General features: G+C 34.8%; 1 protein-coding gene across 1 annotated transcript in view; it reads right to left on the bottom strand.

Annotated features, from left to right (window-relative positions):
• The window catches only part of LRP1B (LDL receptor related protein 1B), a 1,719,891-nt gene that overhangs the window by 77,386 nt on the left and 1,614,582 nt on the right, over window positions 1–27,923 (bottom strand). Inside the window, exons 71-75 of the mRNA XM_081815486.1 lie at window positions 17,732–17,955; window positions 16,920–17,026; window positions 6,704–6,820; window positions 4,938–5,111; window positions 3,188–3,313 (exon numbers count right to left, since the gene is read on the bottom strand). Coding sequence (XP_081671612.1) covers window positions 3,188–3,313; window positions 4,938–5,111; window positions 6,704–6,820; window positions 16,920–17,026; window positions 17,732–17,955 — 748 coding nt within the window. The remainder of the gene's footprint in view (window positions 1–3,187; window positions 3,314–4,937; window positions 5,112–6,703; window positions 6,821–16,919; window positions 17,027–17,731; window positions 17,956–27,923) is intronic.

Below are 27,923 nucleotides of genomic sequence, written 5' to 3'. Positions count from 1 at the left end.
AAATGAGAGGGGGGAGGGTCAGAGGGAGAAGCAGACTCCCTGCCGAGCAGGGAGCCCGATGCGGAACTGGATCCAGGGACTCCAGGATCATGACCTGAGCCGAAGGCAGTCGCTTAACCAACTGAGCCACCCAGGCACCCCGGCTAATTGAATTTAAATTAAAAAAAAAGTTTTAGATCTCGGTAAGTGTACACTTAGAAAAAAATGCTTTCTCATTTCAAACATAAAACTATAAAATTTGATGAAGTAATATAGCAAAAAATCTATTTCATTTGCTTGCTTACTTAATGATAGATTTATCTTACAGTGCTGTGTGTCTACTTTTTGCAAAGCATTGTGCTAGGCAGTTTATCTATGTCATTTCTGCTCTTTTCAGTGACTCTGGACATGGGTGATGCGGGCACTACAGAGGCACTGGGGTGTACTAGGGGATGGTGAAGAGTGTAGAATGCCTAGGTTCACCTTGGGGGACCACCATTATTAAGTAATGTTAGACAATCAATTGAGCCTTGCTTCAATTTTCTAATCCGAGAAAACGGGGGCAATGATCATATTATTATTGGGGATTTGGGGGAATTAAAAACAATAATATACATATACTTACATTATGCCTTGTTCATAAGCCTTCAAAATATTTATTATTATTATTACAAGTAGTAGTGATATTTATTGTTAATCTAATTTTACACAAAAGAAACTGAGACTAAGGGAGGACAGGGCCAGACAAATTAGTTAATTGATAGATCTTGGCCTAAACCAAAACTCTGCCTCAGATCCACCCCAGGCCAACTTCTTCCTGTGTATTTGCTGGGATTATGGGATAAATTAATCTGAGTTTTAGATAAATCATTTATACTAAGCAAAGAAGAAAAAAGGGAGAGTTATGTAGAAGAGATATTAATGTCTAGTTATAATGCAAAAACAACAAAAACTGTAGGCAACTTGACCATAAAAACAACACTGACAACATCAGAGTCAATGGAAAAGTCACATTGGTGGCATTAGTAGAATACTTCTGTGCAGAATTCTCATCTCTCTCTCAGGGGTCTCTCCCACCCAAACAATAGTATAAGTAGACACAGTACATAGGGGCAGAGGGGCACCTGTGAGATCACTGGTTATGAGTGTGTGTGGAACTAATAAAAATGTGGCATATCTTCTACAGGGAAAGACTTGTTTTAAAGAATCTCTTTCTGAGAGGTTAAGGAGAATATGTGGCCAAACATAGTTTACCTACATGAACATGTCAGAGCAGCTAGTAAAAAATGTGCCTAATAACATTTGAAAACGTCCATTTAATTCTATTTGATCATCACAGTTGAGATCACAGCTACTCTGGTTGGAAAGATAATCAATAAAGAGAAAGGGTGCATTCTAGTGCCAGTGACAGCTACCTTTTCAAGAACTGGCACTAAAGGACTCATCCCAAATACCAATCATGATTCACAATTAGCTCTCTGTTAAGAAATTTCTAACCTCGTCACCCACAACACTGTTTCACACGTGCTACAGACTAACTCAAATAAATGACTCACTATTTTCTTTACGTGCCTTATTTTCACGCCTTTTCAGTTCCTCTGTCTCAGGGTTCTGATCCCTCATTCCCACTTAATCTGAATCCCCTCTGTTTTGGTAGACCTTGTCCTAGGGTCGTATTCTATAGAAAATTGTAATCAATTCTCTAATTGGATGATCATCTGAATTCTTCTAATGGTTTTAACTCTTGTCTCTTCTGGGCCATGTATCACTATCCACACAAATATCTATTGGTGTTTATGTCATTCATCATATCATCTTTGCAAACTTTTCAGCTTTGCATATCCAATGCTTAAAGAATATATATTAAATGAAGGAGCTATGATAGTTTTAGACACCTAGAGTCTTGGAAGGGTAGAAGTCTTCAGATTGCCTATAACTCCCAGTAGAGAACAATGAGAAAATGATAAGGGGGTGGAGAGGCTGACTGAGGGCAAAGACACAGTCTTCATGTGAGGAGTTCATTCTAACAGAGAAAAATACAACAGGTAGAAAGTCCTGCTGTGAAGAGATCCTAAGTGTATCTCACTGGAAAAATGTTGTGATCCTCAAGGGATTTTACGGCACTGTGTTTTTGTCTGTGTCATAAAATTTAGTAAGTGCTGATTTTATTTTCGCTTAATAGTAATTTGTTTTTCCATTATGGCTAATGTCTTGATTATGAGGGAACTTCTCATCAGTCTACCTGGATAATTGAGAGATGTCTCTTTTTTGTCTTTTCTCATTGTACTATTTTGGTTTTTGATTTTCATTATTTTATTTTTTGACTTTCTGCTATTTAATACTTATAATAAGCATCTGAAATAACGTTTTACTTTTTTAAATGTTTGTTCAATGTTAATGTAGCTTCTAAAATATGAGCTCTACGAGTGAAGCAATCTTGTCAGTTTTGTTTCTAAATTAGTCTTTAGCTTCTAAATTACTGCTATGTTTTGCTCAGAAGCCCTCAAAATATTTATTTAGTAGTATGTATTGTGAATCAAATTTTATGCAGAAGAAAGTACAACTTAGTTTCTTATCCTGTTTCTTTCTTTTTTTAAAAAAAATATTTAATTAATTTATTTATTTGACCGAGAGAGAGTACAAATAGGCAGAGTGGTAGGCAGAGAGAGAGGGAGAAGCAGGCTCTCCGCTGAGCAGGGAGCCCGATGCGGGGCTTGATCCCAGAACCCTGGGATCATGACCTGAGCTGAAGGCAGCCGCTTAACCAACTGAGCCACCCAGGAGCCCCTTATCCTCAGTCTCGAAACTAGTATTTGGTGCAAGAAAGTTGTTCACTATCAACTTGATGAATGAATAAGGGATTTTAAGGTTGGGTTTAAACATGTAAGGAAATGGCATCCTCAGAAATACCATTATCTTCACTGATAAAGAGCTATATAAAAGTATCTTGATTTGGTGTGTGACTGCAAAGGTCTTAATCTAATCTTAAATGCATAGTAAGTGTTCAGTGCAGCTCTGTGAATAAATGTAGAATAAATCAATTAGGAAGTCATCATCAGAGAGAACAGTTTATGCAGGCATTCAAAAACCAATGATATCAAGGCAACTGTATTGACGATTGTGTAGCTAATTCTGTTCAGTTTCAAGAGGTGTGAAAATTTATCATACAAATTAATTCATTATTTACAGAATAATGACATTTACCTACCTAATAGGCTGTCATCACTGCAAGTACCATTAATCAAATATTTGCCTTCTGGGCACACACAGGTGGCTCCAAAAGGATTCAGCAAACACAGGAATTCACATACTAAGTCCAAGCATGGATTGGGCACTGATTAAAACAAAAGGAAACAAAGAAGTGCATGACTATAAGTACAATAGTTTTCAGAAACATAAAATTCAACAAGGTGAAAGGATGCATTAGCAACATTGAAAAGAAATCATATCAAATCTCTACTGGGTATATCTTATTTCAATGTTACCGTTCTCATTTATAGGTAAAGAGAAATTCTTACCCAACACCCATCATTAACAGGAAGTTTATCCTGATTTACACTTCCCACAAGAGAGAAGGAATTATTCAAACATATACTTTGTCACTCTTCCATTTGACTTCTTTTTGGTAAAAGAGTTGGTCTGGGATACCGAAGTAGAGTTTGGGTTTATGTAAAAAAAGTAAAGCCAACTGAAGTCTTTGGGGGACCTACTCCTCATTTTAGGTAGTTTCAGAACTGTTGAACAGACAGAAACAACTTCCCCTTGTATTTACAAAGGCTTAAAATCCGTAGGTATTTGTCTGTTTGAGACACAAACAAAAGAGAGGATTCCTTTTTTCTAAAAACTAGATTTAACATGGTTTCCTTTCCATCAGGTTGCAGTTTGTGTGCATGTAAATGTCTGCCACATTTATTTTTGTCTAAATTTCTACCCAATTAGCATCCTCTGCAGTCATAACTGCTCCGCGACTCTCCTTAGTGAGTCTGTCCTTAGAATGAAACAGAAATGGCACCTAGGTAGTGAAATGGTAACTGTGAGAATGGCTTTGACTCAGTTAGAACCACCACTCAAACACCTATTATATTCAGGGCAAAGTTTTATTTATTTATGTAGTTTTTATGAAGGTGGTAATATTTGACTATGAATAAGAATCAAACACAACTAGAGGATGATAGTGTGTCCTCATATTAACCTTGGAACTAAATGTGTCAGATCACTGGTAAAGAGCAACAAAAGTTTGGATAGGATTTCCAGAAGTTCTTAGGGGACTATCTGTAGTTTTAATCTGTTTCCAAAACTGATTTGGATAAATATCAATTGTTACCTTTCCAGACAATTGCACCAAATGAGGTTAAGTCTCTTTTTATTTGCCATAAAAGATTATCAATAAATCTTAAAGTTTCTTGAAGCGTAAACTCATACATAAAGACAGATCATTAGAATTTCAGTCACGTTGTTTTTTTACTTTGTTCTTCAATATTTTTGATAGTTGTGTTTGAAACAGATCTTTCAAGAGAATTGCATCAATAATTTATTCCTTTCTAGTAGGGAAAGTAACAATAAAAATCATAAACAGAGAAAATATAGCCCTTGAAAACAGTACTCCTCAGTTGCTTTTAAAGATGGAATGTTGATGCTATGATTGTTACTTGTTATCAGTAACAAGAGTCAAAATGGCTAATGATGAACTTCAATACTTGCATGGTTTATGTATAGACTCACAGGTTTTATTGAAAAACAGAATGAGACTTTTTTTTATAACCAAGTCAATTCTAATTCCAAGAAAACACAATCAAATGCAAAATTAACTTTTGCATGATTTACATCTTGACTTTGGTGATAAAAAAATCTAGTAATAGCAACATTAAAGTTACTCAACTCACAGCATTAAGACATTGAAATAGTTAAAATACTTTAAAATACTGTCTTTTGTCAAAAACAATATAAAATATACTTACAGTCTAGTTGTTTATAGCGATGAGATATCAAAACACCTTTTGTTTTATCAATATTTAAAGCTAGGTATTCTACTGAACCATGGCCAAATTTTTGTACTCGAAATACACCATTTTTAGATCCTGCTCCATATATATAATCTTCAAAGACATCAATCCTATGTGGATGTAACAAGCCTAGAATTTTTAAAAAGTGGAGTTATAAAAGTTGCAATGTAAATAGGCGCTCGGACTTAAAACCAGGTTTATTCAAGATCATGTAGAAAGTCTTACCACTGTTGTTTAAAAAAACTTTCAGAATTATAATATTTTTAATTGTAGCTGTAAAGTTGTTAGAATTAATTTTTTTGCAGTAGGAATATGTGAAATACTAAACATATCACTCACAACATAAAAAACGTTTCCATCATCACTTTAACCATCTGCACCACCACAAAGCATTTGCTGGGGGCTTACTGTATGCAGAGTAATCTGCTGCATAGTTTTCAGACAAAAGAAAGCTACAGGCCAGATTTATCCATTGCACACAAACAGGCAGTTCACAAAATTCTGAATTTGTGTTCTAGATCAAATTAATGATCAAATTAGATGGCATGAATGACAAAAAGAACAGAAAAAAAGGCATTACCATTGTCTCTTTTAGAAATGGGATAAAGAAAACAAACTAGCAAATGGTAATGTTGCATACGACTAGTTTGGCTAACAATAATAGAGGCTATTGTTTTTCACATTTTAAGAAATAACTTATTTTAAGATATTTTATGATAAGAATAATTAATCTAAACCTGGACATTGAAATGTATAACATGCAAAATGACATTTATAGTTTAGTTATTATCTAGAGATTGTAAAACATAAAGTGCTTGTTTAAAACTTATATATGTTTCTTCAATGTACTTAATCTGAAACAGGTTAGCTTTATTGTTATAGCAATGTGTAATTTTTTTTTGCCATTTGGGTCATTATACAAAAAACACACGTTGGGTAAAGGCACAATGAAAGTTCACTTTAATTATTTTTCTTTTAACTCCTCTGCTTCTGTTAAAAAACAAGAAGCAAAGCTATATTCAGTATTTATAATATGTAAATATAAAAACTTCAAGTACATATTATAAAGAATTTGTGGTTAATAAACGAAGAGGTTGTGGTAGGGAAGGGCAGGAAACACCGAAGGGAAAGAAATTAGATTCAGCAGAAAGAACTGAGGTTGCAGGCAAAGCAAGTGTGAGGTACAGATGGTAGAGACTGAGAATAAAAAACAGGAGATGGGCATAGAGGTGGGGATACAAAAGGGCACCACGGAAGACGAGCACAGGTAGACTCTGCACTCACTGAAGGTAGAGGTAAGTTATTTTTACACACTGCTTTTCACTTGGATGTACAATTGTTACAATGATGTTTTATTATATACAGTAATTCATTTCTGTTGGCTATCACTGCAATTTGAAATAAAACTTGTGTTCAGAGGCACTAATCTTGACTACTTGAAGTGCTCCGCTCAGAATGTAATATCTACAGAAGGAACAGAATGAATATTTTCTGAATCTGGGAAGCAATGGGCCATGTTCATTCTATGCTAAGGAAATTCTGGCCTGGCCTTTCGTTATTCTAGTAGGAATAAAAATTATAATCTCTAGTAAGAGCAACAAGTTGGAAGGAAAAAGAATTTGAGGAAATTCAGAATGTGAAGCTTTCATATTTATACTTACGTACCATTGCTCAACACTCTCAATAATAATTAAAAGATGAAACAAAAGCACTTCACAAACCTTGTTTGCTACTGACAGAGATTACTGAATCAGAGCCATCATACAGAACACTGCCAATAATAGAAAGCTCAAGGTCAGCCCAGTATATTCGTTCACTAAAATGATCCACAGCGAGACCTGCAATATCAATACATGAGGACAAAAATAAACAACAAAATAAAAGCAACAACAAAAATAAAGTTGAAATTAATTAAAATTATGTTTCTGCTTCTTAATGTATAATTATGATTGATAGTTTTTCTTCAAGTATCAAAGAAATTACCCAGTCTACATCATGGTACTCTAAAAAATTAGAAAAATAATGAAATAATTACTCCTTATGTGCAATACATATTTATAGCTTACATAGAATTTAATAAGCTGTGGTAAAAACTTTACTTCACATAGGAAAAGCTACCCTAAATATCCTTCCTTTCCACACTTACTGGTCTCTTAACTATAGCTATTTTCTAAAATACTTTTCCATGATATTTTAGTTTTTATGTTTATAGTACATACAGAATTAATTCATCATTTAAATAATTTATCCAACCTTTATTTAAAATAATTCAGTGTAATTAGTTATATTTTGAGTATCTTCATAAAGGTACATATCTCAGAATATAAAAAGCTTACTCAAGACATTTTTGCCCATTTGGAATTGGACTATGGTGTTGTGAGCCACCTGTGTGCATGCTGAAGTCTAAATTGACTAAAGATTGATGTTTATAGTAGGGAAGAATGAATGGCAAATTCTTTAATTAAGGTTCTAGTTGTGCTTAAATTTTTCACTCTAATCATTAATTTTCTCCGGGAATGCTTGTCTTTATTTTTTATCATCAGTTACCTGTTAGTGAATAACAATGGGCTAAAATAAGATGTGGTAAAAAAAAATCATGTTTTTCTACTCATTCAATTTTTTAGTTTTTAATTTCATAATGTGATTGGAGTCTAGACAGTATCTTCTCAGAAAAATATCATTGACATAAAAGATATCTTAAGTAAGATCTACAACACATGAATTCTACAAGAAGTCTTCACTGCTGTAGATATCTAATTTTTGTGACATAGCTAGTCTTTATATATGATGTATTACATAATAAAAACAGTATAATGAAATTAAAATACTTTTGGCAGCTGAAAGTTAAATAGCTTTCCCAACTGGAACATTCAATGAGGGCACGTATTGCATGGAGCACTGGGTGTTATACGCAAACAATTAATCATGGAACACTACATCAAAAACTAATGATGTACTGTATGGTGACTAACATAACAAAATAAAATAACAGATACACCTCCATGGCAAGGCAACTGATTGGGAAGTGTTTCTGAATTTGTGCTAATTGGATTCCTGTGTAGGTGGGTCCAGGATTTAACAATCAGAATGAAAAACAAACACAAAAAAACCCAACTCACAGTGAAGATCGTTTAAGAATCATTTTTTAGTTAAGGATGTAGATCTAGCCCAAATGTAATCAAACTAAATAAAAAAATCGCTCCTCAAGTAAAATATAAAGATGTACTATACCCAATCAGTCTCTGAAAATGACTTAACAATTAAAACGAGTGGCCCATGTTTTACTAGTTTCTGCTCAATGATTAATTTCCTATTTGGAGTCATGTTGGGAGTTATGATTTTGCTTCTTCATGTATAATTACTGGTAACATGAAACATAAAATGAACCAGTTTCCTGCTGCCCTCCATTATATTTCAAAACAGTTGTCTAAGCAGGGTTGGAAACACTTTCCTTTCTCTTTCACAGATGCAATATAATAAAGAAGTAGATTAAAATAAGCTGTCTCCAAAATTGGTCTTTACATTTGGATATTAAATTTGTTAAAAGAAAACAAAGGGTGTGTCATACAGTCTCATTAAATATTGTTGCTTTAGATTCAGCAGCAGTAAAATAGTTCTCAAAAGTTTCATATATTGCCTTATTAGTCTAGGCTTGTCTAAGACATACCCATCTTTATCAGCTCTGGTCACATATTTTACTATTGGATGGAATTACAGCTAGATAAAAATTATATAACAAAGCTTTCAGATGAGTGGAGTTTATATTCCAAAAAATCCAAAAATCGATGATTTTGATTTTTCCTTAAGCCCTTTAATAAAAGAGATAGTCTTTTAAATTAAAAAGTTAATAAAGGAATCAACTAACTTTTCTTGTTATAGAGATGAGAGTGAAGTTTATATGAAAGAAGAAATTCATTTCTATCTTTAAAATATCACATCTCCTTTTTGTCTTTAATAAAGTACCAATAATAAAATGGAAAAAAAAATCAATTCTCAAGAAAGTCATTTTTAGCTGAACTGGGAATGATGGATATCTGGAACCAAGTCTGTGTAAGTACAGAAAATTTAAAATAAATGCCATTTGTGCTAATCAAGCATTATGGAATCAAAATTTGGATGGCTTTTAAAAGATAAAGACACAGGCTCACTAAGTTTTAGGAATGTATAATAATGACCCTAGTCATATAGTCATTTATTTAACATCTCCCATGATATCAAGGCTATTATTACATTTTAGGGATTTTTTGAATCTCACTTTAGTTGAACTCTGAAAATTTCCAAGATCCTCCCACTAGTCCTCCAATTTCCACTATGGTCTTAAAAAAAGAGAGAGAGAGAGAAAGAAAAGAAAAGAAAAGGAAGGAAAGAAAAAGAAAATGTTAAAGCAAAATCTTATAAGAAATGACCATAATACCAATATGGTTTTTAAGAGAGAACACTTGGAGAGAGTAATAAATTAAAATCACTGTATTTTCAGAAATAGAGAAAAAGATTATATACATTCTGTGTTAAAGGAAAGCCAAGATTTGTAAGGTAGTATTAACCAGCAAGTATGCACTACCCTATTCTTGATTTAAAAGGTGATAAAAAGGGTCCAAAAACTGAAAGTATTTACGGCTATGTCAAATTTATTTTTAAAAAATTGTTAGAAGTATTTTTTGAGGGGTGACTGGGTGGCTTAGTTGGTTAAGCATCTGCCTTTGGCTCAGATCATGATTTCAGGGTCCTGGGATCGAGCCCCACTTCAGGCTCCCTGCTCAGCGGAGAGTCTGCTTCTCCCTTTCACTCTCCTTCTGTGCTTTCCCTCTCTCTCTCAAATAAATAAATAAAATCTTTTAAAAAAGTATTTTGTTTGTGACAGGTTGCCTACCTACAGTCTTAGATTCCAAACTAAAGTTATACATACACACACACACACACACACACACACACACACACACCCTTATTTGAGTGTTAGTAAAACAAATGCATCAAGGAGTTCCAAAACAGTCCTAAGGTTTTTTTTTTTTCTTTTAATTTGGTTTTATTTAAATTCAATTAGTTAACATATAGTGTATTATTAGTTTCAGAGATAGATTTCAGTGCATATAACACCCAGTGCTCATTATATCACATGCCTTCCTTAAGGCCCATCACCCAGTTACCCCACACCCAACCTACCTCCCCTCCAGCAGCTCTCAGTTTGTTTCCTATAGTTAAGAGTCTCTTAGGGTTTGTCTCCCTCTCTGATTTCATCTTATTTTATTTTTCCCTCCCTTCCCCTATGATCCTCTGGGTTTTATCGATTTCATTTAATTAGAGACCTTTGTTGTCTAAGGAAAAAAGAATTTGCAATCACTAATTATAAATGGTACAGGGCCAATGTGTACTTCTTTAATCTCTCAGAAATTGCCAGGATTTGGTAAGCTTCTAGGTATCAAATAATATGTTATTTAAATCAAACTCGTAATCTTACATGCTCTCTTACTGGAGAGAAACTGGAAATTGTCCTTACCTGACACATCATTCATTAACCCCAATGTATTCACAAGACACTTCCCTTGTACTATACACTGTAAGGTACTAGGTACGTAGCAAAGAACAAAATAGATCATGTTCCTAATCTCATGGAGCATGCTTCTCAACCACCACACAATTGATTGAATCAGAAGATAAATTATGCTTTTCATTTTTAACATAGTGTCTAATAAAATAAACAAGTGTGCCATTTGTCAAAAGAAGTTATAAAACTGCACCATGAGTTAGAGTGTTAAAAACTGTGGGCATTCATCTCTTCATTCATTCAGTACATAATTATTCTTAAGCCCACACCAATTATGGGCACTATAATATTCTTCAATGTACATATGAATACCGGTAATGGTTTTGATTTAAGTTGTTTGCGGTCTTATTGGATACATAGAATATACATTAAAGAGTTCATGTTCTACTATATCATTAAAGCAGTAGATGATGAAGTATCAACTATGGAGATAATGAGTGCTATGAAAGCCCAGAGAATCGAGGTATTCCCATCATGATTTTGGAAAGTATGTAATGGCAGTGCTGGTAGGGAGGAAACATAAGGCTAGCAAAGGGGTAGACTGACTATTCAGCTGGATAGTACAATTCTAACCTTGAAATACTTAGGGGTTACATAAAGGGATAGATAAGTTCACATCTATTCCTATTGCTGTTCATTCCTGTGGATATCATCTATACCCTATTAAAGTACAGAGTGTAATCAAATGTGCAGCATCTCTGTGCACATATTCATTCATGAATTCAGAAATGAAAGATAGCATTTCCAATGAACCCAAAATGTAAAGAATAACATATTACACTTGGCGGGAAACAGAAGTGTTATTATAGTTACTGATTTCAATATAATAACCTTGGAGTCAGGGCAAATATTTATAAACATATACCAAGAAAAAAGAGAGAAAAAAAATAGGTACAAACAAGTCATGTTTTTGGGAAGACAGAAGTAATGAATGTATTGCCATAGAAGGATATCTCAAGGATACATATGTATAAGTACACATGTCTCTCTACATATAATATGTACATATACATACAGATGCAGAACTATGACTAACTTATTTCCAGCTGTTCATTATCACGCTCTAGTAATAGGCTATTTACAAAATCTAAATTATTTATTATTTCCTAAAGCTTGCATGAGATTTGTTCTTGACTCATTTTTATATCAATAACATGTAGCATGACAATACTCAGGAGTTATTAATCACTGTAAAGATAACATTGGGAGATGTTTTGCCTGATGGAATAAAATCCTGCTTAAGAATACAAAACCAGCATTTCCAATATTAAGAAAGTCACTTATTAAGCAGGGAGGCATGAAGTGAAGTAATAGATTTTTATATATGGCTTGTGGATTTTTAAAAATCTTGCAGAATTCTAACTGATATACAATGAAAAAATGAATCAAATTAACAAAATATACTAAATGACATTTTAAAATGTGAATAAAAATAATTATCAGTGCTAGGGAGTTATGGTGGACATTATATGGAATGATATGAGGCTTTAGCATTGTACACAGCACATTGTTTTTAACAATTATTCTTAGCCTGTTAGATATTAAAGGAATTATGTTAATCAATTTATATTAGTTTTAACATCTGATTTAAATTAATTGTTACAGGGCCGCCTGGGTGGCTCAGTCGTTTAAGCATCTGCCTTTAGCTCAGGTCATGATCCCAGGGTCTGGGGTGTCGGGTTCCCCGTTTAGTGGGCAATCTGCTTCTCTCTCCCTCTGACCCTCCACTTGTGCTCTATCCCTCTCTCTCAAATAAATAAATAAAATCTTTTAAAAAGTAAATAAATTTTTACAAATTCTCTATAAGGTAAATATATCATATATATTTTATAAATAAGAAATTTGATGCTCCAAAGTTTATACAGGTTGCTCAGTTTTAACTCAAGCCTATATAAATGGAGGGCTTATGCTCTTTCTGCTAATTTATATTTTCTCTGTGTAAGTCACTATAGTATACCCAATAAGGTCTACATCTTTCTTTTGAAGCTCTTCCTTCAGCGATTGTGACACTGAATTCTGTTGCTTCGTTCCAACTGTTCAAACACCCTTACAGTCTTCAGTGCCAACTGGGTCTCTTCTAAATATAAGCATGTCACAAAATTCTACCCTAAGAAGCCTCTTTGTCTTCCCCTCCGTTGTCCATCTTAACAACTCCAGCAGCTTTAAATATCAGCTTTCTTTGCTAATTCCCTAAACTTTAAGCTTAAACCCTAAGCTTTAAGCTCAAGAACTAAAATTTTCAATTACCTGTGTGATATCTCCATCTGACGACAGCTGGGTCTCATCCACACCTGCAACATTTGCCTGTGACTGACAGCACCACACAGTCTACTCAAGTGCACCTTCTCAAGGTTCTACTCTCCATACCTAATAATGTCACATGGCAAACTCCTCTCCACCATTTCTGACTCTTCTTCTTCTTCTTTTTTTTTTTTTTTAAGATTTTATTTGTTTGATAGAGAGCACGAGAGCACAAGAGCATGAACAGGGTGGGGAGGGAGGGGCAGAGAGAAGGGAGAAGCAGGCTCCCTGCTGAGCAGGGAGCCCCACGTGGGGCTTGATCCCAGGACCCTGGGATCATGACCTGAGTTGAAGGCAGATGCTTAACTGACTGAGCCACGCACCCCCATTTCTGACCCTTCTTCCTGCTCTATTTTCACTCTCTTTTCCATAGCATAAAACACTCATAACTTACTTTATAATTTACTTTTTAAAATATTATATTTTTACTATATAACCACTAGAAGAAGAGGGATCTGTGTGTTCACTCCTGTATTCCAAATGCCTAAAATTATCCCTGACATATAGTAGGCACACAGAAAACATTGTTGAAAGAGTGAATAAATGGCTCCTAAGAGTCTACTAGTAGCCTATAAGTGAGGCAGAAGTTTTCAAAGCAGAGTTGCTGAGAAGAAAACTCACACATGCCCAGTCACATGGGGTAGAGAGCCTCACACCAACTCCTTTCTTGACATGTCCCTGTGGATGTCTGATCAGATCCTGTTATCTACTTAACGTAAAGCAATTGTACTTGTCATGGTCTCTGAGATCCTGCATGGGCTGACCCCTACCCACCTCCCCAAGCCTTGTCTCATGCTGTTTTCCAATCTGTTTCCAATTCATTTACCATGCTCTTTGGCTTCTCTACCTCAGGGCCTTTGGTCCCATTCTTTACTCTGCGTTGCACCATCATTCCCCATGTCTATGTCTTCACACAGTTTAGCAATTAACCTTAACCATCAATACCTCAAAAAGCCTTTCCTCCCCACTATAATTAATGTGACACCTGCTGCATGCTGCACCCACTCCTCTCTATCAGAGCCATTTACACACACAAGCACTTGTGCATGCACACACACATATACAAACACACTTCTTTGTTTTTTCTTTTTATGGTCCCCCACATTAGAATTTAAGCTCTGTTAGTGCAGGGATCCATACTTCTGATGACCAATAGTACCTGGCATATAGTGAGCATCCAATATTTTTTAATGAAAGGAGGGATGGATAAATGAAGGAAATAAGATAATTATATGAATGGTTAAATTTATTGACTTTTTATCCCTCTTTGACACATTTCTTATCTCTTCCACTATTCTCATATGCGTTTGATAAATTCTACCATGCTAACTCTGCCTTGCCTCCCATATACATTTTCCCCTTTTCTGCTGTTACTATTCTAGTTATGTTATTCTCTGCTCTTGTCAGGACCATACAATGGATTGTTAGCTGGTCTCTTAGCTCTGTATCTATTTATTTCATTGGCACAATGCTACCAAAGCAATAAGCCTGGAGACCTACCTTATTCACAACACCCCTTGAATCAAAATTGTACAGGTTCATTATTGACCAAGAAATCATGTAAAAACACCTTGGCATGCAAAGTTCTCTATTCTCAGTTCATGTTACATTACCTATCCTGTCCCCTTCTAGCTGTGTCATGATTCCTAATATCATAGAATGTGCCATGTAGCTTTACATTGCAGCCCCTGGCTCAGAGTGCTATGTCATTTAATATATACAACAACATCTTAAGTTAGTTATTATTATCCCTTGGTTTGCTAATGATAAAAATCAAAGTTTGAAAATAATAAGTTCCTTTCTGAGATCTCATAGCTAGTAAGTAATCCCTTGGGATTCAAAACCAGGTATATTTGACTTCAAAGAGCACTTTTATAACATCTACACCATGATAGGTTATCTGCCAACCTTTCATACGCCTACCTATCCTTCAAGTACTTGTTCAAGTGACACCTTTCACACAGTTTTCCAGTCTTGGAGAGAATACCAAATACCTATCTACTACCTGCTTGTTCAGAGCTAAGGAATCATACTTGCTCTCCTTCCCCAGAGAATTGTCCTCAACTGACTGCAGCAGCCTCGATTGGGAAGTTAGAGCCCAAAGGTCAACCAATGACTGATGGAGCATATAAAACAGGACCCCTTCCCTGCCATGGGATTTATGCTCCAAAGCACATCCCCTGTGGCTCAAGCCAAAATGAGAGTTTACCTGAGACACAGTCTTTCTGGCATCTTTCCCTTTCTCTCTCCATCTTTTACAGGTTTCTCCTGAATAACACTCCCCTCATAAATAACCTTTACAAGAATTCCTGTCTCAGGCCTTCCTAAGAACCTTCTGACAGGCAATTCTATAAATTGCTGCCAGAATCCTTCTTTAAAATGAAAATTATGTTACATATACTGTGATTATGTAAGTTAACATCATGTAAGTTGTTAATCTTTTTAAAAAATTAATTGTAGGTGATTAACATAATAATAAAAAAATTAATTTTGCAACTTTTCTGTAGGTCCAGAATTAATTAAAAATTAAAAAAATAAAAAGTTAAAGCTCTTTAAAAAAATGAAAATAATGTTTGAGCATATTATGCCACTTGCCTCTTCAGTTGCCTCCCATGTCTCTCTCCTCTTGAAGGAGAATAAAATTCATTCCTTAACAGTGTGTTTGATGTCCCAGATGATCTACGCCTAGCCATCTGGGCACCCTCACTTCTCCCATTTTCCTGAGTTGCTAATATGTTCCTAGGTGTACTAACATTCTTGCTGTTCTTGACACATGCTAAGCTCATTCCTAACTCATAACATGCTGTTTCCTCTGTTTGGAAAGCTCTTTGCTCACATATTCACATAGATTGCCACCTCTATGATGTTCTCTTCTCAAATATCACCTTTCTAGAGATGACTTTTTTGATAATCCATAATTCTACACCCCACATAGCGCCCATTCTTTTGTATATAGCACTTATTAGTATCTGACATGATGTATATGAAATATTCTATCCTCTGGAGGAAGGCAAGTTTCATGAGAGTTGGTAATCTCTTCACTAGAGTTAGAACTTGTCTTCAGCATCTGGAACAATTTCTCATACCAGGTGGGTGTTCAATTAGTACTCGTTAAATCAGTGACTGGAGACAAACTTATGTAAATGAACTAATTCCCAAAGACTGCTCCTTCCCATAAAGAGTAAAAACAATGTAGTTGAAGGAAAATCCTACGACACATTAACAGTTAATAAGAATGTAAGTGCCAAATAGAAATAAAATTGCAACTATATAAGATACTACAAAGCATAATTATTTAATAATATGTGTTCTAGAAATGTATTCTCTCCTTTGGGGTATAGTGGGCAGGGATGTTGTGTGTGGTATGAAATCCTTGTGGCTCCTGCAGTTCTGAAAATGTTTTATTGTTGAAGAATTGTTAAAGTTAGACCTTATAAGGTGGGTAAGATTCAGCTGGGTGCACAAAATTCAGAAGGGCATTCTAGATGGGGAGCCTGGGAGGCAAATGCAATGGGAAAAAACAGGCAGGCAAAGCAGAACAAAACAAAACAAAAAACCACACAAGCTCCTGAACAGTCCTGGGGGTATAGAGAGTTTGGAGTGGTAGTTTGGAAGATATAGCTGGGAAGGATATTAAAGCCCAATTAAAAAGAGCTGTGAATGAAAGGGCAAGGAACCATGACGTCTGCCTTTTACAGAAATTATTTGTTTTCCCACCTCTTTGCCCATTTAGTTTATGATCCTGTAGGAATATTATCATCTATCCCAGCATCATTAACATATATAAGTAAAAATACCCTAATACATTATAAACTGTCAAAATTCCATGCATGTGAAATCCTACAAATGGCCTTGCAACTTAAGCAATTTTCAAATAATATCCCCATAATATCACTGGCAGTATGATAAGCCCTTGACTTTCAAGTTGGAAAAATACAACATGAAATGTTAATGACTTTCATAAAGTCATACTATAAGTTATTTTATCTGCTTGTAAAAATGATTATATTGCCAACAAACCTAGAAAGAATTGTAACGCTAATATGCTGATCATATTGCTCCACATTCTAGACTGTGTCAGAAATACATCATACCTGTGGGTCTTTGCAAATTCTTTTGTACTAAAATCCTTCTCAGAGTACCGTCCATTCCTGCTTCTTCTATGTGGGAGTGGTCCCCAACGACAGTCCAGTACATCATCCTGACGAGACAGGTCAAGTTGGTTAGCTTGCAGATAGTGCTGTTATAACTCAACTTGCTCCCCAAAACAGTTTCTCTTCAGACTGTGTGCATCAGAATCACCCCAGAGTCCCTGAAAAAGCAGATTCCTGGATCCTACTCTAAACCTACAGACTGGGAACCTCCAATAAGGGCGGGTGATTAGGAGTTTTATTTAACATTTCTCTATTTTCCTTTTTGGTCCTTGCCTATAAATGAAAAAGTAAGAGTAAAAAAGGAACAATTCAAGCAAAGGAAAGGAAAGATTTGTGTTAAAATTGTTTAAATTTGTTCATACATACACCTACATCTTTTATTATCACAAATAGCCAAAATACTAATACTCTACACTTCATATGTTCAATATTATGGTTAATGTCTTGAAAATTCAATCTTAGGTTAACAATACAGGTTATGCGTTCATTGCAATGTCCATATAAGACACATACCCATACCTACATAGAATGTATAATGTAGCAGCCTTTCAGGAAAACATACATATTGTGTCACCATTTGGTGTGAAAAGGACATGCTTTTGTATAGAAGTAGAGGGAGTTTTAGAAGTCTTGTGGATCTATTACGTGTTGAACACTTATTATAGAAAGAAAACTACAGAGCACAGGTGGGAAAAATATCTAAAAATGGATATGCATATCAAGAAATATAAATAGCCAGCTCATTAACCTACCCTCTTTTAGGATTTACAGCAATAGCATAGGGTTCTCCAGCCATGTTTGTTAAGAGTCTGGTGCAGTTGGGGCCATTCAGCTGCCCCACGTTGATAGAGTACCTCAGACTGGTCCAGTGAGTGGTGTAGTAACTGAACCAGTGCATTCTAGAATGATCAGTCCAATAAATATTTCCAGCAACCCAGTCAACTGCAATGTCCCTGGGCCTTTTAAATTCAGGACACTAAAAGAAAACAAAACAACACCACAGTATTTTCAAAAGCAAAGCGGTAGAGGGGAGGTCTGTATACATTGATATTTTATGGGAATAATATCAACATGGTCAGGTGTTAATTGTTACACGGGTTTTTTAAATATCAGAAATGCTCCATTTTATTCTTAATTTTTATAGATATTATTAATTTCACAAATCTTAAGTGCACAACTCATTGGAGTTTAACCTAGCACTGTCTTTGTATAACCACCACCCTGCTAGAATATTTCTAGAATTATAGAAGCTTCACCTATAACTTCTCCTAGTCAGTATTCCTCGAGATTAACCATAATTCCGATGTCTAACAAAATAGAATAAACAAATTCATATAAATAGTATTATACTGTTCTATTCCTGACTTCTTTTACTCAACATTGTATCTTTGAAATTCATTCATGTTGTTGTACATGCCAGTTACTAATACTTTTTTATTGATGGGTAGTATTTCATTTTATGAATATGCCACAATTTTTCACCATTTTACTGATGATATCCATTTGGATTATTTATAATTTTAGGCCACTAAACCAAAGTCATGAATGTTCTTGTACATGCCTTTTGGTGGACACAAACATTCATTTCTGTTGAGTATTTAGCAAGGAATAGAATTGTTGAGTCTTAAGGTATACCTATACTTAGCTTGGATAGATACTGCTAGCATTTTTTTTTCAGAGTTTGTACAAATATACACTCTTTTCAGCAATTTAAGGAAGTCCCAGTTGTTCTGCATCCTCACCATATATAATGTGATTTAAAAATTGCAAAAAAGTATTAGTACAGATGGACACATTTAGAGAGATACTGTATTCAAACATATTTTAAGGAAAGTTACAATATCTGTCATTTATATTAAATTTACTAGCTTGGATTTTCTGCTTTATATTGTATTATTGAATTATTGTGAGACAGAAAAGTAAGGGAGTTCTTTGCAAATAGACAGCAAGGAGAATAATGTATGCTCTGTGCCCTTCAATTAATTTGATCACTTCCAGTAGGAAATAGTGTCATAATTAATTTGACATAGTCAGGTTTATTGTGCATAACCAAAAGTGAGAAAGGATTCCCAGGGGTATTATATCAAGAATGGAAACAATTATTTGAAGGTGATTATAACTAGACATGTGGTCAATGTGTAAGAACATCATTAGGACGGGGCAACCAGTGGAAATATGGGTTTTTAACACATGACAGTTTCTTGTGTGGATTACTAGTGAACGAATTCTATTGAAGGAGTGAGTGGACTTGGATTAAAAGAAGAAAAACTAAACTCAAAAAAAGAACATGAGATATCAATAAACAGGAATTGCTAGCCACTGCCTGCTGTGAGATTACTGGGCTCTCAAGGAAGGAAAATATGGCCTGAACTAAACACAGAACCCATAGAAATTTCTAACGACCTTTATTATCAGTCTTTTCACCTACTGATTTAAAAACTGAAATTATGAAATTTATAGTAACATATTCCTCAACTCTAACAATAAATACTATCCATCTACCCAGTGATAGCTCAGTGATGTGTAACAAAAAGCACTCTGCAATACAATATGCTTTAGAAACAGTATAAATAATAGTCACAGGTGGGTAGAATATAAATATTTGTCCTAGCCAAACCACAAGATTATTTTCAAATGTTCCAGTATCATTTAAATTAACGGTAATTTTTTTCCTGTTTTGGCAGCGTCTAAAAGTAAATATATGAACAATGGCATGGGTATGTCACGGTAAGTCATAGATTTATAAATATGACAGACAATGAAGAAAATAACCATTATAAGCTGGTTAGGGTCTGTTGGAGCATATTTATCATTTTCTGACACTAGTGAAGCGAACCCTCAGCATGCAAAAAAATATATTGGTTATCTAGCATGAGCATAGAAAAATATCTAGTTTCCCTTTATCAGATGTAAATATATACACATGATTTCCTATCCTAAGAGTATCCTTGCTAAAATAGGACACATTCCATGCAAAGTTCCACTTTTTTGAATTTAGGATTTTCATTTTGTTTTACTCATTATTTTTTCTAAAAAAAAAAAAGTCTGATTATCTTTCCAATCTATACTTCTACACCTGGACTGCAGACAATTAAAAACCTGAATTCTTTATTTTCATAGAACATTCAGAAGTTTGATTAAGTGATCAGGTAAGCAGACTGGTGAAGATTCTACTAATGGCAAATTCTAGAAGGATAAATCAAATTTATGTCACATTACTAGGGTAAAAAATATGGCTCAGGGGAAGGGAAAAATGTTACTTTCCAATGCTAATCACAAAGAGATACTGATGGAGTCATTTAAATCTATACATTTATTCTCTGGTTCCCTGATCAAGGAATCCCTAATGTCACTCCAGTATCAACTAAAGTAGTTAGAATATGGGGTAAAGGACATCACACCCAATAAATTCAACCTATGGTCATAAATCATCAGTGACAAGATGATTCTCAGAGAATAATGGCATCAGGGTGAAGATGTTCCCAGATGTTCATCTTCACTGACTTCACAACATACTGAATGCTCAATGATTCTCAACACTGAAGAGAGAGGAACTGAACAGAAAAAGAACAATAACAAGAAAGCAACAGGATGCTCCCATTGTCAAGGAAACTATGGCCAAATTAGGAAATCACCCTTTATAATGAGTTCCATAGGAATGAAATAATCCCTCTCTATTGCCCACAGTTTGATCAGGACTGTGAATAGTATTAGCATATAAAAGGGACTCTAGTATTAAATGGATGTTGGCGGGGGAGTGGAAGGTGGAAATTCCTGTTGGATCTTGATATAATAAAAAAAAACAATTTGTGGAGAGGTTCAAAATCAAACAGGTGAATACAAAAAGTGGGCAAACACAGTAAAATAAACAGGTTCTGGGAGAGGAATGGAGTCTGACATGGGACAACAGAAAACAGGAAAGCTAAGCCATTTGCTTCTAAAGAGGTGAAAAACAAAACAAAACAAACAGACACATCAGATTCAAAAGAAGAAGAAAATATAAAACTCTCATTGCCCCTTTGGTTAGCTCACTAGACAGACAGGCCTATGAGCTAGAGGCACTAATGAAATATGTCATGTTGAAGAGACTGTAGAGGCAAGCAGTTACCCTGACAACAAAAGGCGTTGCTCATATTGTTGCACAAAGTGGAAGACACATTTTGACTGCTTTCTCCAGGCAGATGATTTCTTTCCTAATAAGCTCTCTACATACACAGCCAAAGTTTTGAGGCCTGAGGCATTCTTCTTTGTGGAGATACATTAGTCCAATGAATGAAACACTTAAATCTTACAGAAAAATTGGCAGACTTGTAACAAAATTAGAGGTTACTACTTTAAACTACTAATCCTTTACAGCTGTGGATTGTAAGGTATCTGTCACAATTCCAGCTTCAGGAAACTAAAGCTATAAGTCACTGGAGACATTTGATTTAAATCAAGGAAAGAGGAAAATCTATGCAGTGGGACTTCAAGCATTTGAACCGTGGAAATACTATCCTCTTTTAAAAAAAAATTCCTATAGGGCGTCTGGGTGGCTCAGTTGGTTGAGCGACTGCCTTCAGCTCAGGTCATGATCCTGAGAGTCCCGGGATCGAGTCCCACATGGGGCTCCCTGCTCAGCAGGGAGTCTGCTTCTCCCTCTGACCCTCCCCCCTCTCATGTGCTCTCTCACTCTCTCTCTCTCTCATTCTCTCTCTCAAATAAATAAATAAAATCTTAAAAAAAAAATTCCTATAGTTAGCAATATACTTTAAGAAAATACAGTTAACACAAGGGTAGATTGAAGTAGTCACATATTTTATCTATGTGCTATTTTTTTCATGTAAGAAAAGAAAATTTGGCTCATTTTACTAAAGTTAATTATCCTGTAATGTAAAGCTATTAAAACAAAGCTGTAAAGCCACTCTAAAGTGTGTGTGTGTGTGTGTGTATGTGTTTGTATGGTGTATATCACACTAAATGAAAAGGCTATTTACACTTTTGGCCTATAATATATGAATCAGATTAAATTCTCATAAACCAGGAAATAGAAGTAAAATAATGACTATGCAAATTCTGAACATTACTAAATTATATGGCTTAATAATATTATAAGATATGTGGATAAATATTATTTCAATCTAGAAGCTCATATAGCAATGGGGAAATCCAAAAGAACCAAGAAAAAGTTATATTTGGAGTCAGAATGTGTAAGAGTTCCAAAAACACTTCAGGAAGGGAATCCCTGCCTTCTATCTACAATTTATTCTGAAGAACAGATTATTTCAATTTGAGTAATTTTAAACCTTTATTTATCTACATTAAGACCATGTCTACCTGGCACAAACTCCTCTTAGGGGGGAAAAGAAACTAAATAAAAGTATGTAATTCTTGGACAATTTCCAAAAAGACCACATTTGTCTTTGGATTATAGACTCAATATTGTATGTGACTTTGTCTTTTTTTTTTTTTTTTAGCATACTCAGTATTCTTTAAACTTATCCATCATTTACCACCCTCCCTCCAAAAATAAAAAAAAAAAAAAAAGAGAGAGAGAAAAGAGCAAAACTGGTTCTCAAAACCTTCTTCACACTATTAGGGTAAAAAAAAAAAAAGATATGGAAGATTAAAAAGCACATTAAATTTGGAATCAGAAACTTGGCGTAAAATAATCCTAGTTTCTCCATAAATTATGTGATATATAAAATAAAGGTTTTGGATTAGATGATCTGTAAAATTCTTCAGACTGTAAACATTAAATTATATAGCAGTTTAATATTATCCATTCTATGTAAGCCTGCATTTTACATAGCTTTAAGGGTGTATCTAATGCTAATAGTGAATTTTCATGCATTAGTATGTGAAAAATTTGTTGGTACTTATGGGAGCAATTTTGATATCATCCCCCAGAATTAAGGAATAAAGGTGTCTTCTGACATTTACAATTTAAACAAGCATAACACTTGAGATGGAAAGCAGAGCTATCTGAAAGTGGAGATTGCAAAGTGGTAGATTGAGGACTAAATTTAAGTTCAAGTAAACAAAACTTTTAGGTATATTTTAACTTTAAAATTAAGATATCACCTTAAAATCAAGTTTTCTTTTTCTTTTAGCATTTACTAATGAATCATTGAACATTATATCAAAAACTAATGATGTAAAAAAAAGAATCAAGTTGTTTTTTTCTTAAAAATTGAGGATATATAAGATAGTATATAAAAAGCAGGGCAACATTACAGAAAAACAGAGTCAATCAGCTGCTGCCCCCTGATTTAATGGAACATGTATTGAGTTTGCCTCTCTTACCTGGGTCCCTAATGTTATGTCAAATCTGTTTCACTTATTTATCTTACCCATATAGCTGGTTTGCAGCCCATGCCTTAAAGAGACAAAGGAAGTTGACCTTATTGGATAAATCATGTATCAATAAGAAAGGGAGTTAAGACAGCAATAAACACATAGAAAAAGAGTCACAGAAGCAAATGTTGATACTGTCTCCAGAATCATTAAGTAAGCATCTTGTGGATGACAGAAATATTCAGTATATGTAGCAGATACATATATATATGTGTGTGTGTGTGTACATATGTATATGTATATAATTATGTACAAATTTGGCTCTTATAAAGAGCTTTTATATAAAGAACTTATACAGCTCAACACCAAAACCCCAAATAATCCAATTAAAAAATGGGCAGAGGACATGGGAAGACACATTTCCAAAAAAGACATACAGATGATCAGTAGATACATGAAAAGATGCTCAACATACCTAATCATCAGTAAAGTGCAAATCAAAAGCACAATATCACCTCACATCTGTCAGAATGGTTAAGATAAAAAACACAAGAAACAGTAAGTGTTGGTGAGAATGGGGAGAGAAAGGAACCCTCTTGCACTATTGGTGGGAATGCAAACTGGTGCAGCCACTGCATAAAACAGTATGGAGTTTCCTCAAAAAATTAAAAATAGAATTACCATATGATCCAGTAATTCCACTAGTGGGTATTTACTGAAATAAAACTAAAACACTAATTCAAAAATGCTCCCCTATGCTTATTGAAGCATTATTACAATAACCAAGATATGGAAGCAACCTAAATGTCCATCCATGGATGAATGGATAAAGAAGATGTGGTGTATGTATGCAATGGAATATTACTAGATAAAAAAGAATGAAATCTTGCCATTTGCAACAATGCGGATGGATCTAGAAGATATAATGCTAAGTGAAATAAGTCAGAGAAAAAAATGCCATATGATTTCCACTCATATGTAAAATTTAAGAAACAAAACAATTGAACAAAGAAAAAAGGAGGAGAAAAACCCAATTCTTAAATATAGAAAACAAAGTGGTGGTTGCTAGAGGAGAAATGGGGGTGGGGAGGGATGGGTGAAATAGGTGAAAAGGATTAAGAGCTTACTTATCATGTGATGAGCACTGACTAATGTATGTAATTGTTGAATCATTCATTATATTGTACACCTGAAACTTACATAACCCTGTATGTTATATACTTGAATAAATACATTAGGCTCTTGTAGTTCAATGTATCTCATACATCAAATATATTCAGATTATAAATATGTGTGTGTGTGTGTGTGTGCAACAATGCTGAGTTTTATACATCATTTTCTGGCTAGCTTCATTAAAATTAGTTTCCTACTGTCTTATTATTCCTTAAACAAACCAGCATTCCAGTTTATAAGTCTAAACAGAACCTGGAATAATAATGAAGTCACCTTGAATGATACTTCTTGGGCATTCAATTGACTTTCTTTAGATAATAGTCAATCTTTCTGTGAGCCTGTCCCTTCAAACAGTAACAGTTGGTTCAATTTTGAAAGACTCGAAAACATGTTATTTGGGCTAAGATCTATAATGCCTAAGCAAGACCAATGTTAATGATAGTAATAATAATGAAAATGATGTCTTCTTAATAAAGGAGCTTCTGTTCACTGGGATAATTAAGAGAGGCAAAGGAAAGAGCATGCTTGAAAATTCTGAAAGGAAGTTGCATTCCTGGAAATTAAATATAGTGTATTTATGGCTAGGAAAAAAAAAAGTGTGTTTGTGGGTATATATGTGTATGTTCACAGGTGTGTAAGGAAATGGGAAGGGTATGGTGTAAGATGAGACTGATATCACGGAGAGGCTTATAAACCAATGAGTTTTCAATGGAAAACCATTGGAAGGATTTAAGTGGGGGAGATATGATGATTATATTAATGTTTTAAAATTATGTTGGCTATAATGTGGAAAATAGCTTAGGACTGGGGACAAGAAGTGGATACAGGATAATCAGAGAAGGCTTACTGAATGGACCTTAGAAAGGAAAATGTGGAATTGTAATCTGAATTTTTGTGAGAGAAAAGTGGATAAAAATGGGATATATCTGGAGATAAAAATATTGGATCTTATAATGAATTGAAAACAAGGATGAGAAGAATAACTTGTAAAGTATAATTTTTCAAGATCAATATACTATTGCCATGTATACCAAAGATTTTCAATTAATTTATTGCTTGTAACCTTTAAAAAATACTATGTACCTACTTTATGACAGATCCTGTTCTAGATGTTAGGATTACATATAGAAGTGGGCAAAACAGCAAAAATACCTGCCATGGGAAAATTTACTTACAGCAAGGTAAGGTTCAGAGAAAATAATAAATGTAGTAGGTAAGTAAATTATATAGTAGTTTAATAAAGATATGTACTGTGAGAGTGAAAAAAAAAAAAAAGAGTAGTGTGTTGAGGATCCAGGGTGGGAGTGGGATAATAGATTGCAATTATCAATACATTATGTATCCATAAGATGGCATTTGAAGAAATTCTTGAAGAAGTTTAGGAATTGAGCCATGATGGATATCCAGCTGAAGAACACTTAGGCTAAGAGAACATTTCAGGAAAGGCCTTACATTAGTAGGTACTGATAGGTTTTACAAATACCAAAGCATCCTTGGAGAAGCATAAGGGAGAAATTAATAGGAGATGAAGTCAGAGAGGAGACCAGATCTTTTAAACCCTTGTAAGGATGAGAAATTTGTCTTTTGAATGGGGAACCACTAGATATCTTTGATCAGAGATGTCATGTGATCTAATTTATGTCTTAGAAGGTGCATTCTGGTGATTGTGTGGTAAGTAAGAAGGAAAGCAAAAAGACCAGTTAGGAGGCTACTGCACTAAGTCAGAAGAAAGATGATGGTGATTTAAAAGTAGGTATTTAAAGTCAAGCTGATGTAAGGTAGTTAACTCCTAGCATATGTTGAAGGTACATTCAATAGGATCACCTGATTTGGGAATTATGAAAGAAGAAGGATCAATAGTAACTCCAAAGATTTTTTTTTTTAAGATTTATTTATTTATTTTGAGAATGGAGGGGCAAAGGGAGAGAGAATCCTGAAGCAGATTCCCCACTGAGTGCAGAGGCCAACATGGGGCTTGATCTCACCACCCTGAGATCATGACCTGAACCAAAACCAAGAGTCAACCACTTAACCAACTGAGCCACCCGGGTACCTCGTAACTCCAAGATTTTTACTTTGAGCCCCTGGAAAATGGATTTGCCATTAAATGAGATTGGGGAAGTAGATTTTGTGAATCATGAGATGTTTATTTTTAGGCATGCTATTTTGGGAACATTTTTTAAAATCCTCCAGCTCCCTGTCCTCAGGGAGTCTGCTTGAAGATTCTCTCCCTCTGCCCCTCCCCCTACTCAAGGGCACTCTCTATCTCTAAAATATATAAATAAATCTTTAAAAATTCCAAAAGAAAAAGCAAAGTAAGCAGTTGAACAGAGCCTGATAGCAATTTGGTAGCTGTGAGCATGTGGGTATGTATTAAACCATTAAACTATATAAACTCTGTAAGGAAGTGAGAAAAGGTAGAAGAAAGAGGATCAAGGTCGGGGCCTACAGGCATTCTAATATTCAGAGGGAAGGAGAAAAAGATGTAGCAAGAAAGACTCAGGTGAGAAAAAATGAAGTAAGAGACCAATAAAAGAATAACTATATTGGTGATTCATCTTAGAATCATTTTCTATTTCAGGGTTATTATTGCATAAAATGATGTAACAAACACAAAAGATCTACTTAAAGTTTGGTTGGAGAGACTGATATTACTATGTAGAAAATGGTTTCTCAGCTACCGACATTTCAGTCAGGATCATTTCTTGTTATGAGGAACTAGCCTATGTACTGTAGAGTTTTAAGTAGCCTCCCTGGCCTCTACTATGCTCACCGAATGCCAGCAGCACTCCTCCGTTGTGACAATAAAAAAGTATCTCCAGACATTGCCAAATGTCCGCCGTGGTGGGAGATCATCCTCAGTTGAGCACCACTGATGTAGAACTACTGAGTGTTCTCTGATGTCTGCTTCCTCTGCGATTTTCAGCATTTGTCAAGGTCCTTAATTAACATCTGTCGCGAAACTTACTGAACGCTTCTTTGTCCTCATTTACTTGATCTTTTGGCAGTGCTAGAAATATAACCTCAATCTCTTTCTCAAAATAGTCTCCTATCTTAGTTTCTGTGACACTACATTCTCTTCTATTCTCCTAATTCACTTCCCACTCACTGTCGTCATTTTAACCTGGCTTCAGAGCTCGGTTCCAGGCTTCTTTACTTCACCTGTACTCTCTTCTTGGTAATCTAACCAGGCTTCATGGTTCTAGATATCTTGTCTATTCTTCTATTCCTTAAAACATATCTCCAATCCAGAGACTTAGATCAAGCCTTGAATACACCACCATTTGACAATTCACTCTTACAACCCCTCACTTAGATCTCAGACTTAACATGACTGAAACCAAACCCACAATTTACCATTTTCACTACCCATCAAGTTGTAAAATCTACGTCCTGAGTCCTTCCTATACTCATCTTCTACATTCATTCTATTTGCAAACTTTGTTAAACTCATACTCACTCCCTTCCATTTCAATGAGACTATAATACTACAAC

This window comes from Leptonychotes weddellii, chromosome 3 (genome assembly GCF_054177405.1).
Source record: "Leptonychotes weddellii isolate Sample4059 chromosome 3, ASM5417740v2, whole genome shotgun sequence".
Classification (NCBI taxonomy): domain Eukaryota; kingdom Metazoa; phylum Chordata; class Mammalia; order Carnivora; family Phocidae; genus Leptonychotes; species Leptonychotes weddellii.
The sequence above is the reverse complement of the archived record's forward strand: the minus strand, read 5'-3'. Positions and strand labels throughout refer to the sequence as shown.